This window comes from Cryptomeria japonica, chromosome 3 (genome assembly GCF_030272615.1).
Source record: "Cryptomeria japonica chromosome 3, Sugi_1.0, whole genome shotgun sequence".
NCBI lineage: Eukaryota > Viridiplantae > Streptophyta > Pinopsida > Cupressales > Cupressaceae > Cryptomeria > Cryptomeria japonica.
In genome coordinates, this window is record NC_081407.1 from 531,071,714 (window position 1) to 531,089,670 (window position 17,957).

At 38.6% G+C, this 17,957-nt stretch overlaps 1 protein-coding gene across 4 annotated transcripts in view; it reads left to right on the forward strand.

Moving 5' to 3' along the window:
- The window catches only part of LOC131075078 (uncharacterized), a 257,750-nt gene that overhangs the window by 12,675 nt on the left and 227,118 nt on the right, over positions 1 to 17,957 (forward strand). For 3 of the 4 annotated variants that reach the window (XR_009113168.2, XM_058011887.2, XM_058011889.2), the window contains exon 2: positions 7,935 to 8,072. Coding sequence is in view for 3 of the 4 variants with exons in the window: in XM_058011887.2 (XP_057867870.2) it covers positions 7,959 to 8,072 (114 nt within the window). In the remaining variant the exon portion in view is untranslated. Of the gene's footprint in view, positions 1 to 7,913; positions 8,073 to 17,957 lie in introns of all 4 variants that reach the window. The other variant, XM_058011888.2, reaches the window with a different exon arrangement.

Below are 17,957 nucleotides of genomic sequence, written 5' to 3' on the forward strand. Positions count from 1 at the left end.
GATTTTGCAATAAATAACATAGATTAGAGAATAAATTTTAGGAAACTTCATGATAAGTCTTTGAGTTATCATTTCCTAAAACAAAACGATTGAGCTAGGAATTCAAAATTCAAAATTCAAAATTCAAAATTTAGACTATGACGATTAACGTTCAAAATTAAAGCAATAAAGCAAAAATCGCCATACCTCAATAGAGAGCTAACTCTAGAATGCAAAATGAATAAAAATTCGCCTAGGCAAAATTGACGTTAGATAGCTTCGATGTGATCTTCAAATCAACGTTCCTCTTATCAACTTCGCCACCCTTCAAGTATTTGACGTGATCTCTAATGCATTTGACAAATTCGCCACCTTTGGTATGTCCTTGACGTGATCTCCTCTAAATGATCGATCCTTTGTCAATTCGCCCAAGTGAAAACTAGGTTCGCACTCCTCAAACACAATTCGCACTTTCTCCTTCAAGATCGCATGTAAGAGATGATAAATGATGATGTGAAAATGACGATCTTCATCTCCCCTTTATAGGCGCTTCTCACCATAATTACCTTAGGCCGACTTGTGTAAAAAAATAAGGCAATTTAAAATGATTTTTAAATAAATAATAAAGGCCGACCTCTAAAATACCAAGCGCTCCTTTTGATTTTTTATTAATTTAATAATTAATTATTAAATGCCTTCATTATTATTTAATAAATTCGATTTTCTTACAAGGCAAAAAAAACAATTAATTAATACCATGCGCCATTTTAAATGCTTTTAATTGAATTTTTTAATTTATTGATTTTCCTAGCATTTAAAATAAATTCAAAGAAATGTGTTTGAGCGCTAAAATTTGAAAATGAAATATACATACCTCATCGCCCTGGTCCCTGACTGAGGGACAGGAGTGATCCATCAATTTGGTCTTGATCTTTGCATTTTTGACGTCCAAAGTCTTCATCTCCACGTTCAAATCGAAATTTTAGCTGGGTCCTTCGAGTTTGATTGACTTGTTTGTGCGAAGGAATGTCTTTAAATGTGATATCGCCCTGGTTCCTTGGAGAGGGACAGGAGCGATCCTCATCTTCTAGCTTGAAATTCATCGTTTTTGATCCTAACTCTTCGTTCATTGCCTTCCAAATGGCGTTTTAGACCCTTTGCAACTTGTTTTGTTATGATCTTCGAAGGATAATAGGTGTTTTGGCAAATATCGCCCTGGTCCCTTGGAGAGGGACAGGAGCGATCCTCATAACTTCTCCTTGACCTTTGTAAATTCGAGCCTCAATCATCTTTGTGAAGGACAAACAATGCTATTCTTTCATTCCACTTTCATTTCGCTTGAATTACATAAGGCATTTAGACGTTTGGAAGGATCATCGCCCTTGTCCCTTGGAGAGGGACAGGAGCGATCTTGAAGCTCTAGCTAAAACGCATCATCCTTCAACCTTGGTTCCTTGTTTATTGCCTTTTAAAGGACGTCCTTGATCTTGCGTGAACTCGCCTTGACATGCATTTGAAGGAAAATGAAGGATCCTATGCAAATCGCTCTGGTCCCTTCCTGAGGGACAGGAGCGATATAGTCTCTTTGTTCAATTTGATGATCATTTAACGTTTAACCCTTTTGCATATCACCTTGTTATGATGCCTTAGACCTTGTGTGATCCGCAAAAACCTTGACCTCACGTGATTTTTGAGAGATTTAGCCAATATGAATAATATCGCTCTGGTCCCTTGGAGAGGGATAGGAGCGATCCTTGTGTCCTTGGTCAAATTTGCGAACTTTTGATCTTGGTTCTTTGTTCATCACGTTCCAAATAGCATCCTTGACGTTGCCTATCCTTGCCTTGTCTTGGTTTTGAGGGAACATGGGTATTTTAATAAAAATCGCTTTGGTCCTTGTCCAAAGGACAGGAGCGATATAGGCCTTTTGCACAAATTGGTAGCATTTTAACGTTCAACACCTTGGTATATGACCTTCAAAGGACGCCTTGAACCTTTTACGACCTTGTAAAGTCTTAACTTAACGTGATTTTTGCATGAATTGGCCAATATATTCAATATCGCTCTGGTCCCTTCCTGAGGGACAGGAGCGAATTGGGGGTCTTAATGTAATTCGTTCAATGTTGACGACCCTTGATGCTTTGTGCTTGATGGAGATGCCTTAAGACGTCCCTGCCACCTTGTTCTCCGTCTTGAAGTGGTTTGAACTTGGAGGAATAGCAATATAATCATTATATCGCCCTGGTCCCTTGGAGAGGGATAGGAGCGATCCTGGCCTTGTGGGCTTCATTTCACTTTATCATCTTCGAAAACTATCTTCAACGGATTCGTAATGTTCCATTCCATTCACCCATGCCTTGGGGTCCATTCAAATTGAGCAAGAAAATCATCTAAAGTAAAAATCGCTCTGGTCCCTCCCTGAGGGACAGGAGCGAACTTAGGTATTTAGGTCCCTTGTTGACGTTTCATAATCTTCAATTTGTCTTCAACGAGTTAAAGTCACATCATTTCTTGCCTTCAAACCAAAAACTTGCTTGATCTTCGTCCAGGACATGCCCTATGAAGGATTTCGCTCTGGTCCCTGGGAGAGGGACGGGAGCTACAAAGAACTTCGCCCTGGTCCCTGACTGAGGGACAGGAGCGATTTTGGCATTCTGGGTCATTCTTCTTCACGTCGGCACCTCAAGTTATATTCATTTGGTAAAACATATCTCCTTGGACCTTTCCAAATCGTCAAATCATTAAAATCCTGCAAGTACAAGGCAAAATTTGATTTGAAGCTCCGGTCCTTCACTGAGGGACAGGAGCGATTTTGCTCCTACAGGCCAAAATAACATGATTTCACAAGTTTAATCAATTCACGAGGCAAAAACAAATCATTTCAAATGCCTAGGATCAAAAATAAAAAAGGTCAAAATTTGGTCAAAATTAGTCAATTGGACAAAATTCACATTTCACCTTCAACACTTAGACAAATTTAAGCTCTGCACTCAAAAAAAATTCCAATTGAAAATAGACTATTTTGGCGAAATCATTGCATTCAAAATTGCATCCTACAAAAGGAAGCTCAAAAGCTCTCAAAATTGATTGGATTCTGGCCTGAAAAGACGGCAATTAAAACCCTAAGGCTTGACCCTAAATCCAGATAATTGACTGACTAACAAAACCCTAAAAGCGAAGCGAAAAGCGAGCGAAAAACGAGCAAAAAAGAGGGGGTCCCCATTTCAAATGGGGCGATGTGTGAAATGGTCACAACAGGTTTCTTATTTATATCTGCTCTTTCAAGTAATGTTCCTACTGATAGTGATACTTGGCTGATTGACAGTGGAGCTTCTCGCCATATTATAGGTTACCCCGAGCATCTCTCTAATCTGATAGAAAAGGATACTCATTTACAAGTTATTATTGGTTATGATGCTTGCTATTCTGTGAAAGGTGTTGGATCTACATATTTTCATTTAGATTCAGGAATTCCTCTTCATCTGAGCAATGTGTTGCTCGTTCCTGGAATCAAGAGAAATCTGATTTCTATTTCAGCGTTGGAAGATAAAGGATACCAAGTTGCATTTGTTGAAGGCAAAGTTCTTGCATGGAAGAGGAACACTAGCATTAAGTCAGCTCGTGAAATTGGTGTTCGTCATGAGAGCCTTTATAGACTTTCAGCTCATCCTATTCAAGCCTTAGCACGTGATTCCATGGCTACTAGTGAGCTGTGGCATAAATGATTCGCTCATCTAAATTTCAACACACTTTTCTCCATGGAGAAGATGGTCATTGGTCTTCCTAAGCTCAATCAAGAGCATGATGGTGTCTACAAAGGTTGTGCTCTAGAAAGAAAGAATAGGTCTATTGTTGAGGCAGTGAAAGCCATGATTCATGATCAAGGCCTTCAAACCTTTCTTTGGGCAGAAGCTTGCAGGACAACTGTTTATGTTCAGAATCGTAGTCCTCATCAAATTCTAGACAACATGACTCTTGAAGAAGCATTCACAGGTATTAAACCAAAAGTTAGTCATCTCAGAATTTTTGGGTGTCCAGTTTACATTCATGTATCTAAAGATAAAAGGTCTAAGTTAGAACCTTCAGGCAAGAAGGGAATTTTTGTTGGTTACAGTTAATCTTCAAAAGCTTACAGAGTCTTCATTCTAGGTCAAAAGCAGATTGAAATCAGCAGAGATGTTTCATTTGAAGAAGATGTAGCTTGCAAAAGATCTAAAGGGACTTCTATGGAAATTGATAGAGAAGATCATGAGATTTCTCAAGATATGGATATTGCTGCCCCTGATTCCCCTTTTGAGATTCAGAGGGAGACTCCTGAAGTAGAAGATCCGATTTATCCTATTGATCCTATAGATACCACTTTTGGACCAAGTAATGTTTCATGTGACAAGAAGAGACCTTTGTGGGCCAGGCATACTATGCAAGAGGCTGAAAAATATGCAGCCCCTCGTGGTACTTTCAGAGAAAGTAAGAGACCTCATAAGTTTGCAGGTTATGTTGCCTTGATGAATCACATTATTGAATCCAAACCTTCAACTTTTGAGGAGGCTTCAAATTAGCAAGTATGGAGAGATGCCATGATGGAGGAGTATCAATCCATTATCAAAAATGATGTTTGGGATATTGTTCCTAGGCCTAAAGGTAAATCTGTTGTTTCTTCTAAGTGGCTATTCAAAATTAAACATGCAGTTGATGGAAGTGTTGAAAAGTATAAAGCTAGATTTGTAGCTAGAGGTTTTTCTCAAAGGAAGGTATAGATTATGAGGAGACATTTGCTCCTATAGCTCAGTACACTTCTATCAGAACTGTCATTGCTATTGCAGTAGTTAAAGGATGGAAACTACATCAAATGGATGTAAAAACGACATTCTTGAATGGTGTAATTGAAGATGAGGTAATTATTGAGCAGCCAAATGGTTTTGTGATTCATGAGAAGGAATCACATGTATGCAGATTGAAAAAGACTTTGTATGGCTTTAAGCAAGCTCCGCGTGCATGGTATGAAAGAATTGATCATTATTTATTGAGCTTGGGCTTCCTAAAAAATGATGCAGATCCAAATCTCTACTTCAAGGTAATTGATGATAAAGCATTAATTTTAGTTCTTTATGTTGATGGTCTATTTCTTACTGGAGAGGATGATCTCATTGCTAAATGTAAGAAAGAGTTAGCTTCTGAATTTGAGATGAAAGATATCGGTCTTATGCACTACTTTCTTGGATTAGAAGTGTGGCAAAGACCAAATGAGATTATCCTAGGTCAAGGGAAATATGCTATTGACATTTTGAAAAGATTTGGTATGTTAGATTGCAAGTCTATGTCAACTCCTATGGAAGCAAATCTGAAAAAGTTACATGAGGTTGCAGCCAGTTCAGATTTAGTTGATCCCACTATGTATAGGCAATTGATTGGATCATTGATGTATCTAGTCAATACGAGGCCTGATATATGTTATGCTGTTAACACTCTCAGTCAGTTCATGTGTGAGCCTAGACAGATTCATCTTGTTGCAGCTAAGCATATATTGAGATATGTGCGTGGTACAGTGGGATATGGTCTGAAATATACTTCTTGTGAAGGTCTGAACTTGCAAGGTTTTTTTTGATTCAGATTGGGCAGGGTGTGTGCCTGACATGAAGAGCACTTCCGATTGTTGTTTCAGCTTAGGTTCAGCTATGATTTCCTGGTGCAATAGGAAATAGTCATGTGTGGCTCAAAGTATAGCAGAAGCTGAATATGTTGCAGCTTGTGTGGCAGCACGAGAAGCAGTGTGGCTTCGAAAGCTTCTTGCAGGACTGTTTGGGTAGCCTTTGGAACCGACTGTGATTCTTTGTGACAACCAAAGCTGTGTGAAGCTTTTAGTTAATCCTGTTTTTCATGATAGAACCAAGCATGTGGAATCAAGTATCATTATTTAAGAGACATGGTTCAAAGGAAAGCAGTTGAGTTCAAGTACATTTGCACGAATGAGCATACAGTTGATATTCTCACCAAGCCACTTCCTAGAGTGAAGTTTTCTTATTTTCGAGATAAGCTTGGTATTGTGGAGAATGATGCTCTTGTTGAGAGAGAGTCTCAGTTGTAGTGATCCTCATTTCATGTTGTAATGCATTTTTCTCTGAGACAGAGAAATTTGAGGTGAAAGCCCTTGAAATGCATTTTTCTCTGTGACGGAGAAATTTGAGGTGAAAGCCCTTGAAATGCATTTTTCTTTGTGACGGAGAAATTTGAGGTGAAAGCCCTTGTTGATTTTTCCACTCATGGGAGTAGCCATAGTGGATGTCATGTTGAGAGACTCCATGACAACATCACGTTGAGTGACTCCATGATGAGAGCTTGTGTTTATTTCACACATGGGAGTAGCCATGGTGAACATCATGTTGAGTGAATCCATGATGCTATCACGTTGAGAGAATCCGTGATAAAGTTTTTTTTTTTTACACATATGGGTGTAGCCATTGTGTTTGTCATGTTGAGAGGCTTCATGACTTGAAAATCTGTAAATGATATCTCCTTTGCTAAGAGGGAGTGTTAATGTTTTGTAGCAGCAGGAGACATCATTATACCTGCGATGGTTGTGCAAACTCCTTTTTGATGATTACCTTGTTCTCAAGCTTTCTCAGTTTGGCTATGTTGAACCATTCCTTCATTCTTTTGCTTCTTTCATGAGCCTTTCTGTTCGGTTCTATTTTTCTATGGTTTCTCACGTTTTTTTGTCTTTGATGCTTCAAAGATGATTGAAGGTGAAACGGCTCTCTATGATAACCATCACCGTCCATATTGAATTGCTAGCTTCGTCGTGTTTCAAGCTCGTATGGGAGTTTTGTGCTTGCTGGCAACAATCTAGTCGGGAGTGTCTTCTATCATTATCGAAATTCATTTTATTCGACAAGAGGTTCGATTAAGACAATGAACACGTGGATCTTTATGTTGACGGAACATGGAACATCGTGGGTTGTAACTGCCATTAAGCATTTAGCGTGCATCAAGCATTGGCTTTTCAGTTAACTTCGATATAGACATTATGGGCAATGTCTAGTCTTTGCATAGGAGAGTTAGCGTGTGGTGATTATTCAAGAGAAGTCTGGATGAGACAATATTGCATCTGTAACCGCGATCATCGGGTCTGTGAGTTTTTATAGTATCTGCTTCAGTAATCTCTGTATCTGCTTCTGTCACTTTGTATATGATCGGTGTATGATCATTTCTTGATGTGTTAATCATTATTTCTAGTATCTGTGAGATATATAATGTGTTGCATGTATTGTAGAAGTTAGCAGGCTTTGCTTGAACAGTTAAAAGACTTCTACTGTTGATTGTTAAGTGTTAACAATCCTGATTAGATTATCTCCTGATTAAGCTTGAGAACGTTGTATTCAGATTTGTGCATTCAATAAAGGATCGTTTTTGGTGTGGCTGGGTTTTTCACCCTCAAGTGGAGGGTTTTCCCAAGATAAATAATTGTGCAATTTGTTCTTGTGTGATTTTGAGTTTCAGAATTTTGGTTCTATGCTTTTTTGGTTCTATGTTCCTAGATAGTCAACAATGGTCTAAAATTTGGTGTCTCCCTTAGCTGATATATAATACTCGCGTTCTAGACATTTCCTAGATGCAACTATTTTGACACTAGATGATACACATTCCTTTTTTTCTAGACATTATAATCATCTGCACTGGATATTATTTTTTTTAGGGCTTCTTTTGACACTAGAACATAATGAACAGAATTGTGTTTACATGGCTTGTTTGAAAATTTGGTACAATGGTAAATCTGTGCTCATGGTTATAGTTGTCTAAAATAGATGAGTTGATCTTTTGCAATATTGTGCCATATTTCCTTTTGCTTTTTGAAATTTTTGGTGAATTCCTAGTTTAATACAGTTATGTACTTCTTTCTAGTGGTTCAAGTTTCAACACAAGGCTGAAATGTGCAGTGCTTTTATTGTGGTAACCAGAGTTTGAATCAATAAGGAGAAGTCATGGCAGGGGTAACTCAATGGATAATAAACTATACGAGGCATAAGTCACAAAAGAGAAAAGTTTACCATGAGGGAAAAATTGTACTAGAGTGCTGTAACACAAATCAGAGGAAGGTGAGTTAGAATACTTCTACTTGATGGTGACTTGTACTGTCTGGAAAATTCTATCAGTACCATCTAAATCGACTTTGGGATTATTTTATGCTAAAGATATTATAATAAATGCTGCTTCCAAACTTGTCAGCAGAGTTGAATGTCTTCCTAATGATATTTCTATCGAACATATTTATTATTTGTTTATATAGGCCTTTAATGTTTTCATTAATTTTCAAATGTGTAGTGTATACTTTTTAATATTTTAAATATTTTTTTGCCATTATGAAGTCTCCCTTGATAGCTTGTAAGTTTAAATTTTTATACACGAACCTTCCCTTTTATTGGATGGCATTGAGGCATCCATGTACGCCACTTTACCTGGAAGATCAGAGCACATAATGCATATATGGGATGGAGTATTAGAGAGAATTGAGATAGAGATTAAGAAGCCTATGCAATGGTGGAATGTAAAGACAGTTATATTGAATAAGAGATAGATGGACTGAGTAGAAAATTTTGTCATGTGCATAATGTACAAAGGGAGAGGAAGAGGGAGAGAGAGGGACAGGGTCAGGGGCAAGGACAGGGCGAGGGTTAGGGTGAGATAGGTATGGAGAGGGAGAGAAAGGGTGCATAGAGAGAGATATCTATGCCCTTGAGGGGGCAAAGTAACTCTCTAATACATACTTGTACATAAGAGTCTAAAATTTCATAGAGAACATAAAGTTGTGTGCCCTTCCTGTCATGTTTTTTTACTTTTTTTGACTGCATAAATGCTTCATGTGTATCATTTTATGGTTCATCTTTCCTGCATATTTATTAGATTTATATGGTATTAACAACATAAACTCTTTAATTCTGGAAAATATCCAAGTGCATTTTTTCAACAGCTATAAGTTGTACAATTACAGATTGTTTAGCTGGCTTTCTATTTGAGACATTATTGATTATGTTCTCGTATTTATGCCCCTTGCTTTTGGAGATTTTTTAGTCTCCAGGCATCCCTCATCCCCTTCCTAAAGTGGACCTTTGTGTAATCTTATTCCAATTTCTTTTTATTACGGTCATAATGATACTAACCCTAATCACTCCAGCAATCTTTTTCTTATCCACTATGATCATTATTACAATGAGCACTGAATGAATCTCCTGCATTTCCCATGGTATTTGGTTTTCAGCCTTAGATGTTTTTTCCTATCATATTCACACATACCAGCCTCCTGAATTTGGCTTTTGTGCTGGTAATTTTTTGTATTGCTTGAATTCCCTGCATGTTGGCTAAATCTATAGTGGCACATGTAGCGACTAAAATAAATCTAATCAAGGACTGTATCGGCCTATTCTGTAATAAAAATAAGCTCCTGACCACAAACAAAGGAATATTCTCCAATAGCCTATTGCTCATCTCAAATCCTTATGCAGGGATTTCTTACCTTTTTTGTATCTATATTTATATTTTTCTAGAGCTGACCTAGAAAGGAGGTCGCTTAGTTTTGTATTTAAAGAGGATAGAGTCCTCTCATTTGACAATCAAATTCATTCACTTCAATTCGCATCTCCTTCAGCAGCAGCAGTTCACCTCCTAGCAGCAGATCCGATTCTAAAAGAAGTGTAATCATTTGTGTTTCACTTTAAGGAGAAGTGTCTCCATTCATTGTATTAGACTCAACCTTTTCTAGGGCCTGATTTAAATGCAGGTTCTGCACTTATTCATCTGTTATGTAAGAGATCATTTTTTGCTGGGTTTTTCTCCCTCAAGTAGGAGGATTTTCCCAGGGTAATTTGTTGTGCTCATTGATCTATGTGTTGTATTTCTGCTTATTTTTCATTTCTGATCTGAAAACTAACATGGTATCAGAGCAGACTTAAGTAAAGATCCGATCAGATTTGTTTAAGCAGTCAAGACAACTCTTTATCTAAGGCAGTCTCTCAAAGAAACAAAGATGGTGAACGACGTCAAGGTAGAAGATAGGCTTGATGGAGCATCAAATTTCAACTCCCGGAAATTCAGAGTTCTCATTGTCTTAGAAGAGAATTATCTTTTGGATTTCGTGGAAAATGATGTGCCCTAGCCATCCGATGATGCAGAGAAAATTCAATGGAAGAAAAATGGCATGAAGGCTAGAAAGATCATGATAGATTTCGTGAAGGATCACCTAGTTCCGATTATCTCCAAAATGAAGACAGCCAAAGAAATGTTCAAGGCTTTACAAGGATTGTATGAGATCAACAATACCACTAGAGCCCTTGCCTTGAGACAACAACTCCATCATATAAAAATGGCTAAAGGAGATTCAATCATTTCTTTCTTCATGAGGATTCCTGAATTAAGAGATCAGCTATGCACTATTGGAGACATAGTAGAAGATAGAGATTTGGTTATGTTGGCACTGAATGGTCTTCCTCAATCTTGGGAGCCTTTTATTCAAAGCATCAGTGGGAGATCTAAGTTGCCCAAGTTTGATCGTCTTCGAGCTGATTGCATTCAAGAAGAATCCAGATTGGCAGCAAGAGGAAATGGGCGAAACTCTCATAATGAAGAAAGTCATGTCCTTGCTGCACATGCTTCTAGAAGAAAAGGAAGAGAAGGAAAAAGAGACACTTTCAAGAGGAATAGAGACAAAAAATTAGATTCTATTCCAGAACCAAAGAAGAAGAAGGATCTCTCTCACATCCAGTGTTACAGGTGTGACAAGTATGGTCACTATGCTTGAGATTGCATATCAAAATCAAAGCAACATGCTTCTACTACAGATATTGATGATGTGTCACTACAAAAGGAATCTAGAGACAACTTAGAGGGATTTCTATTCATCTCTGCTCTTTCAAGCAATGTTCCAACTGACAGTGACACTTGGTTGATAGATAGTGGTGCTTCACATCACATCATAGGCTACAGAGAGCATCTTACAGACCTAGTAGAGAAAAAGTCAAACTTGCAAGTGATAATTGGAGATGATGCTTGTTACTCCGTGAAGGGAGCTGGGGCCACTTCTTTCCAGCTAGATTCAGGTATCCCTCTTCATTTGAGTGATGTCTTGTTTGTACCAAGGATCAAAAGAAATCTCGTCTCCATTTCACCCTTAGAGGACAAAGGGTACAAGGTTGCTTTTTCTGAAGGGAAAGTTCTTGCATGGCCTAAGAACTCTAGCATAAAATCAGCTCGGGTGATTGGCGTTCCTTAGGAGAGCCTATATAGATTATCAATTTGACCAGTTTAGGCATTATTGCACAATTCTATCAGTTTGAGTGAGCTATGACACAGGAGACTTGCTCACTTACATTTCAGAGCTCTTCCATCTATGGAGAAGGTGGTTATTGGTCTTCCAAAGCTTGGTCTAGAGCACAATGGCATTTGCAGAGGATGTGTCCTTGGTAAGAATATCAAGAGTCCCTTCCATAGTAGTGATAGTAGATCAAAGGAAATTTTAGATCTTGTTCATTTTGATTTGTGGACCAATGTTTGTGGCTTCTTTGAGTGGTTTTTGGTATTATGTAACTTTCATTGATGATTATTCTTAGAAGACTTGGATCTACTTCTTAAAATCTAAGGAGTTTGAGGAAGTCCTTGATAGATTCAAAGAATTCAAGGCTCAAGTTGAAAATATGTCCGAAAAAAAGAATTAAAGTTCTGAGATGGGATAATGGAGGGGAGTACAGTTTTGGAGGATTTCGTAATTTCTGTATTGAGGCAGGGATCAAGAGGGAGTTATGTGTTTCGTACAATCCTCAACAAAATGGAGTTGTCGAAAGAAAGAACAGATCCATAGTAGAGGCAGCCAAGGCTATGATTCATGATCAGGTTTTACAGAGTTTCCTATGGGCAGAAGCTTCCAGAACCGCTGTATATGTTTAGAACAGAAGCCCTCATCGAATATTGGGAAACATGACTCTTGAGGAGGCCTTCACAGGTGTGAAACCTGAGGTTAGTCACTTAAGGATATTTGGTTGTCTTGTTTACATTCATGTGCCCAAGGATAAATGATCAAAGCTAGAACCTTCAGGCAAGAAGGATACATTCGTGGGATACAATGAGTCTTCAAAGGCCTATAGAGTTATATTCCAGGGTAGAAATAGATTGAGATCAATAGGGATGTCTCCTTCAAAGAGGAAGTAGCCTTCAAAAGATCTAAAGGAACTTACATGGAGATAAACAATGAGGAGCAAGAGACTTCTCAGGATATGGACATATCTCCTGATCATACTCCTGACATTTAGAGGGAGTCTAACGAACCGGCCAAATCTATTGATCCAGTTGATCCTATAGAACCAACTGATGGGCCTAGAGATATTGCCGTAGGTTGGAAAAGGCCTCTATGGGCATGACAGACTATACAAGAGGCAAAAAATATGCAGCTCCTCGAGGCACTTTTAGGGAAAGCAAGAGACCTCAGAAGTTCCTAGGTTATGTGGCATTGATGAGTCACATCATTGATTCTGACCCTTCCAGTTTTGAGGAGGCATCCAACCAGCAATTATGGAGAGATGCAATGACAAAAGAGTATTAGTCCATCATTAAAAATGATGTATGGGATGTTGTTCCGAGACCTGAAGGGAAATCAACAGTGTCTTCCAAATGGCTCTGCAAAATCAAGCATGCAGCTAATGGTAGCAGTGAGAAACACAAGGCAATATTTGTGGCAAGAGGTTTCTCTTAGAAGCAAGGAATAGATTATTAGGAGACATTTGCTCCTGTTGCTCGATACACTTCTATCAGAACAATTATTACTATTGCATCTGCTAAAGGTTGGAAGATACTTCAAATGGACGTAAAGACTGCATTTCTTAATGGTGTGATTGAAGAAGAAATGTACATCGAACAGCCAAATGGTTTTGTGATTCATGGGAAGGAGTCTTATGTATGCAGATTGAAGAAGGCCTTGTACGGTCTTAAACAAGCACCTTGTGCATGGTATGAAAGGATTGATAGATATTTGATGAGCTTGGGATTCTCGAAGAATGATGCAGATTCGAACCTTGGGATAGTTGATGGTGAGGCTCTGATATTGGTTCTTTATGTTGATGATTTATTTCTCACTGGAGCAGAGAAGCTCATTGTCAAATGCAAGAAAGAGTTAGCCTCCAAGTTTGAGATGAAGGATCTTGGTCTTATGCATTACTTCCTGGGACTGGAAGTGTGGCAAAGACCTGATGAGACTATTCTAAGTCAAGGAAAATACACTATAGACATCTTGAGGAGATTTGGGATGATGGATTGCAAGTCCATGTCTACACCTATGGAGACAAATTTGAAGAAGTTGTGTGACTCAACAGCCGATTCTGATTTGGTAGATCCCACCATGTATAGACAATTAATTGAATCATTGATGTATCTAGTCAACACCAGACCGAACATTTGTTATGCAATAAGTGCTCTCAGTCAATTCATGTGTGAGCCAAGACAAATACATCGAGTTGCAGCAAATCATATACTGAGATACTTGCGTGGTACTGTGGGATATGGTTTGAGATATACTTCCAGTGAAGATTTGAAATTACAAGGCTACTCTGATTCTGACTGGGCCGAGAGTGTAACCGATAGGAAGAGTACCTCTGGATGTTGTTTCAGCTTGGGGTCTGCCATGATTTCTTGGTGTAGCAGGAAGCAAACATCTGTGGCTCTGTTGTGACCATTTCACACATTGCCCCATTGCAAATGGGGACCCCTGCTTTTTGCTTTCTTGGGTTTGTTCTTTAGGTCTTTTAGGGTTTTGTCTGTTAGCCTTTAGCTTTCGAGTGTCTCCAGGGGGATTGCCTGGATAGCAGGTTCTGCTTGAGTTAGGTCAAGTTGGTGAGTGATGAAGTCTGGAATGTCCTGATCCTGAAATTTGGCTAAGTCTGAAATGTCCTGATCCTGAAATTTGACTAAGTCTGGAAAACTGAAAATCCTCCAAAAACTAGATTTTGCAATATAGCTCCTGGAGGTCTGAAACCACTCTCAAACATCCTGAAAGTATATATGGAATATAACTTAAAGCACTTATACTTAAATGTTATATTCCATAAAACTATCCTGATGGAGAGTTTAAAAATGTCAAATTTCGCTCTTGACCCTTCCAGAGGGTCCAAAGCGAATTTCACTCCTGACCCTTCCAGAGGGTCCAGAGCGAAGATCTCCATAAGACATTCTAGTTTGACCCAAACTTAGAACCAACTCGTTCCCAGGCATCTTTGAGGGCAAATCACTTGTTTGGATGGAAAAGTGTGAAAATGAAGTCAGGATTTTGGCCAAGATTAGGAATTTCGCTCTTGACCCTTCCAAAGGGTCCAGAGCGAAAATCCTTATACACCTCAATTTATCACTTATCAAGACCAAGTTCCTAGTTTCCAAGGCACGTGTGGAGATGTTTTTGAATGCTCTTGCCTTGAGAGGGAGTTGGATGATTTCAAAGATCAAGATTTTGCTTAAAAAGTGATTTTTGCTCCTGACCCTTCCAGAGGGTCCAGAGCGAAATTCATTATAAACTTCATTTGCCACCTTGTTTGAGCTTGAAACCTTGTTCCTAACTTGGAAAACCATCTAATTTTGCCTTGTGAAGTGGTTTGAAACTTGAACACTGAGCAATTTGGCCTAGAATGAAGATTTTGCTCCTGACCCTTCCAGAGGATCCAGAGCGAAAATCTTATTTGAGCTAATTTTTCACTAATTTTGGCTAAATTGTGATATGCAGGGTCTCTTGGAGTGGAGATTGGACATCATTCAAAGATTTGGAAGCATGCAAAATGGTGAATTTTGGACAAGGAAGGCAATATCGCTCCTGACCCTTCCAGAGGGTCCTGAGTGAAATTTTGAATAGCTCTCATCTTGCAATGAAAAAAGTCAAGTTTTGGGCATAGATGAAACAAGGACAACTCCTTTTTGCCTCCCGAGGAAGTTTCAACTTGAAAAAATGAAGGATTTTGGTCAAAATAGTGAAAATCGCTCCTGACCCTTCCAGAGGGTCCAGAGTGAAATTCCTTAAAATCACCTTTTTCTTGCAAGGTCAAAGCAATTTTTTGGTTTTTATGGTTTGAAGGAATGTGGGGAAGTATGTTTTGTCCTTTGAAGATAATTGGGATAGTCAAGAAGAAGCAACCAAGCCTAGAAAAGGAAATTCGCTCCTGACCCTTCTAGAGGGTCCAGGGCGAAAATCCTAAAACCTATCTTTTCCTCCAAAGTTTGAGCGAAGCTAAGCTTAGGCATGGGTTTGAAACGACATTTGGATTGCCTTAGAGTGGAAATGGATTGCCATGAATGCAAGTTTTGAAGCCAAGGAAGAAATTCGCTCCTGACCCTTCCAAAGGGTCCAGGGCGAAATTTCTAAATTCTCCCTCTTTCTTGCAAATTTAAGACAAAATCTTGCTATTCATGATTTGGATGGGAGAGAGGCATGATGTTCTTTGCCTTAGAAGTGATTTGAAATTAAAAGCATGAAGGAATATGTCTAAAACTCAAAATTTGCTCTTGACCCTTCCAGAGGGCCCAGGGCGAAAATCATAAAATCAACATATTCCTTCTAAGTTTTTGCTAAGGCAAGGATGCACTAGGGTAGAAATGACCTTTAAGACCATTAATGAGTAATTGTTTGCTTCAAAACTTGATGATTCTAGGCCAGAGAGGGAAAATCGCTCCTGACCTTCCAGAGGGTCCAGGGCGAAAATTTGAAAAACCCTTATTTTCCCTTGCAGGAACACGCCAAACTTGGGTGGAGTGAATAAGGAAGAACATTGCCTAGCTAAGAGTGAAAGATTCAACAAAAGTTGATAAAGGAGTAAGCCCAAGGAGGAAAAATCGCTCCTGACCCTTCCAGAGGGTCCAGGGCGAAATCTTGAAGAAGCTTCACTAAGCCTCAATCAAACCTTGATATTCCCAAATTTCTCCAAATTTGCCAAATTCAAAACATTTGGGAGGATTGAATTAAATTCGCATTAATTAAGGCATTTTTAATTTAATAAATTTATTTTTAGGCCTTGAAATAATTAAATTTTTTTTACCTTGGAGGCACTAAAATTAATTTTTAAAAATTAAAAAAAATACAAATGAGCGCTCAAAAAACATTATTTTGCCTTTATAGGCAAGTCGGCCACCTTTTCAAGGAAATTTTATTTATTTTACCCCTTATTTGCCAAGTCGGCCTTGAAGGGAGTAGGGTGAGCGCTCTATATAATAGGGGAGTATTGCTTCAAGTTTCAAATCATTCATTCATCCCTTCTAAATGCGAAATTGAGGAGCAATTTGAGGAGCGAAATCCAGCAGATTGGAGGCGAAATTTTGCTAAGTGTTGGAGGCTAAAGAAGGAGAAGCTCTTTTGGAGGCTAATGGAGGCATAATTCATCCAAAGGAAGACCACAATTCAACCCTTGTCCAGCAAAATACGGTCTTCTTTCATCATTTTCCAAGGTTTTATAGTTAGGCTTTCAAAGGAGGAGGTATGAAGAATCATTTTTTTGAAGTTCTTATTCAAGACTTATTGTGATTTCATAGCAATTTTGTAAAGTCTAAGTCTTGAAAATCCAATTTCCATTCATAATTAATTTGAAAATGTATAATTCTTGATTTATCATGTTTTTTTTAAATTAATATCTTAAGTTATACCCTTGAAAGGTCCTAAATTCTATGCTTTAAGGTTTGATGCTCAAAGACTAACTTTAATCTTTTGTGTAGGCATCAAATGGCGACCCCAGAGTTGGAGGATCAATTACTTGGCGGACCCTCATCAAAGAAGATCAAGCCAGGATAAGGGCGACCTCCTCCACCCTCATCAAAGAAGATCAAGCCAGGATAAGGGCGACCTCCTCCAGTCTAGCATCGACAAGGACGGCCTTCTTTGGTCAAGCATCATCAGGAATAACCTCTTCCAATCCAGCATTCCAAGGCGAGGTACATCATCATCCTGCACATCAAAGACAAAAGAAGTCAGAGCAAGGGTTCGTTGAAGAAGCAGATAGTTTCAGATGAATTAATTAAAGCTAGCTTCTCAGCATCATCGAATTGGATATCTACCAAGTTGCAAGTATCTGACAAGGTGGCATCCCAGTCATCACTCCTCTAGTCGGATTGGTCCACCTTAGCATGTCCAGATTCAATGAACCTGACTCATTAAAGGTGGCACAAACTTCGATGTACCTACCCCAGCTATCCATTGGTCGAATATTCCAGAGAAGGCATGTGTCCAATTAATACAATTATTTCATTGGTCAGAATTGAGTTTGTTGTAACAAACCCTAATTAGGGTTTTCATTCTAGAATCTTGGCCATTGATCTCAAATTGATCTTAGCCATTGAATTGTATTAAGGGCACTGTATAAGCCCCGGCTCTTCATTTGTAAAGGCTGATAGAAAATAGTTAGTCAATAGCTAGAAGGTGAATAGTTAGTTGATAGAGGTTAGAATAGCTAATGATTAATAGCAAATAGAATAGTAGTTAGAGTAGAATAGAAAGAGAAGGCAAAGATTGTTGCCAAGATGTTGTTGTAAAAGACTTGTAAACTTCATTGAAGAAATGGTGAAATCTATGGGTCGATTCAACAATTTTCATGGTCTCTATACTTCTCAAATTTGATTTCATGTTATTAGATGAGTGGCAGAAATGTGTTTGATTGATGGTGAAATTTGTATATCCATACTACTAGCAGTTTGTTGATTGCAGACTTGCCTTGTGTAGTCAACTGGAATCATTCAGCTTAAGCTTAACTTCAATTGTCGCTTCTTCACTGATATGCATCAGCCTGATGGTGTCTATGCCTGTAGCGATGATCTGAACATCATAAAGCTTTCCTTCGAAGATCGCACTAACCTTGTGGAGATGGTCTTGGGATGTCAAAACAAGACTTAGTTAGAATTTCATCAAAGGTCATTCATTGCTCCTACATTCTTAGTGTCAGAATTAGATCCTTCCCTCGCCTTCATCCTTTTTTCCTTTT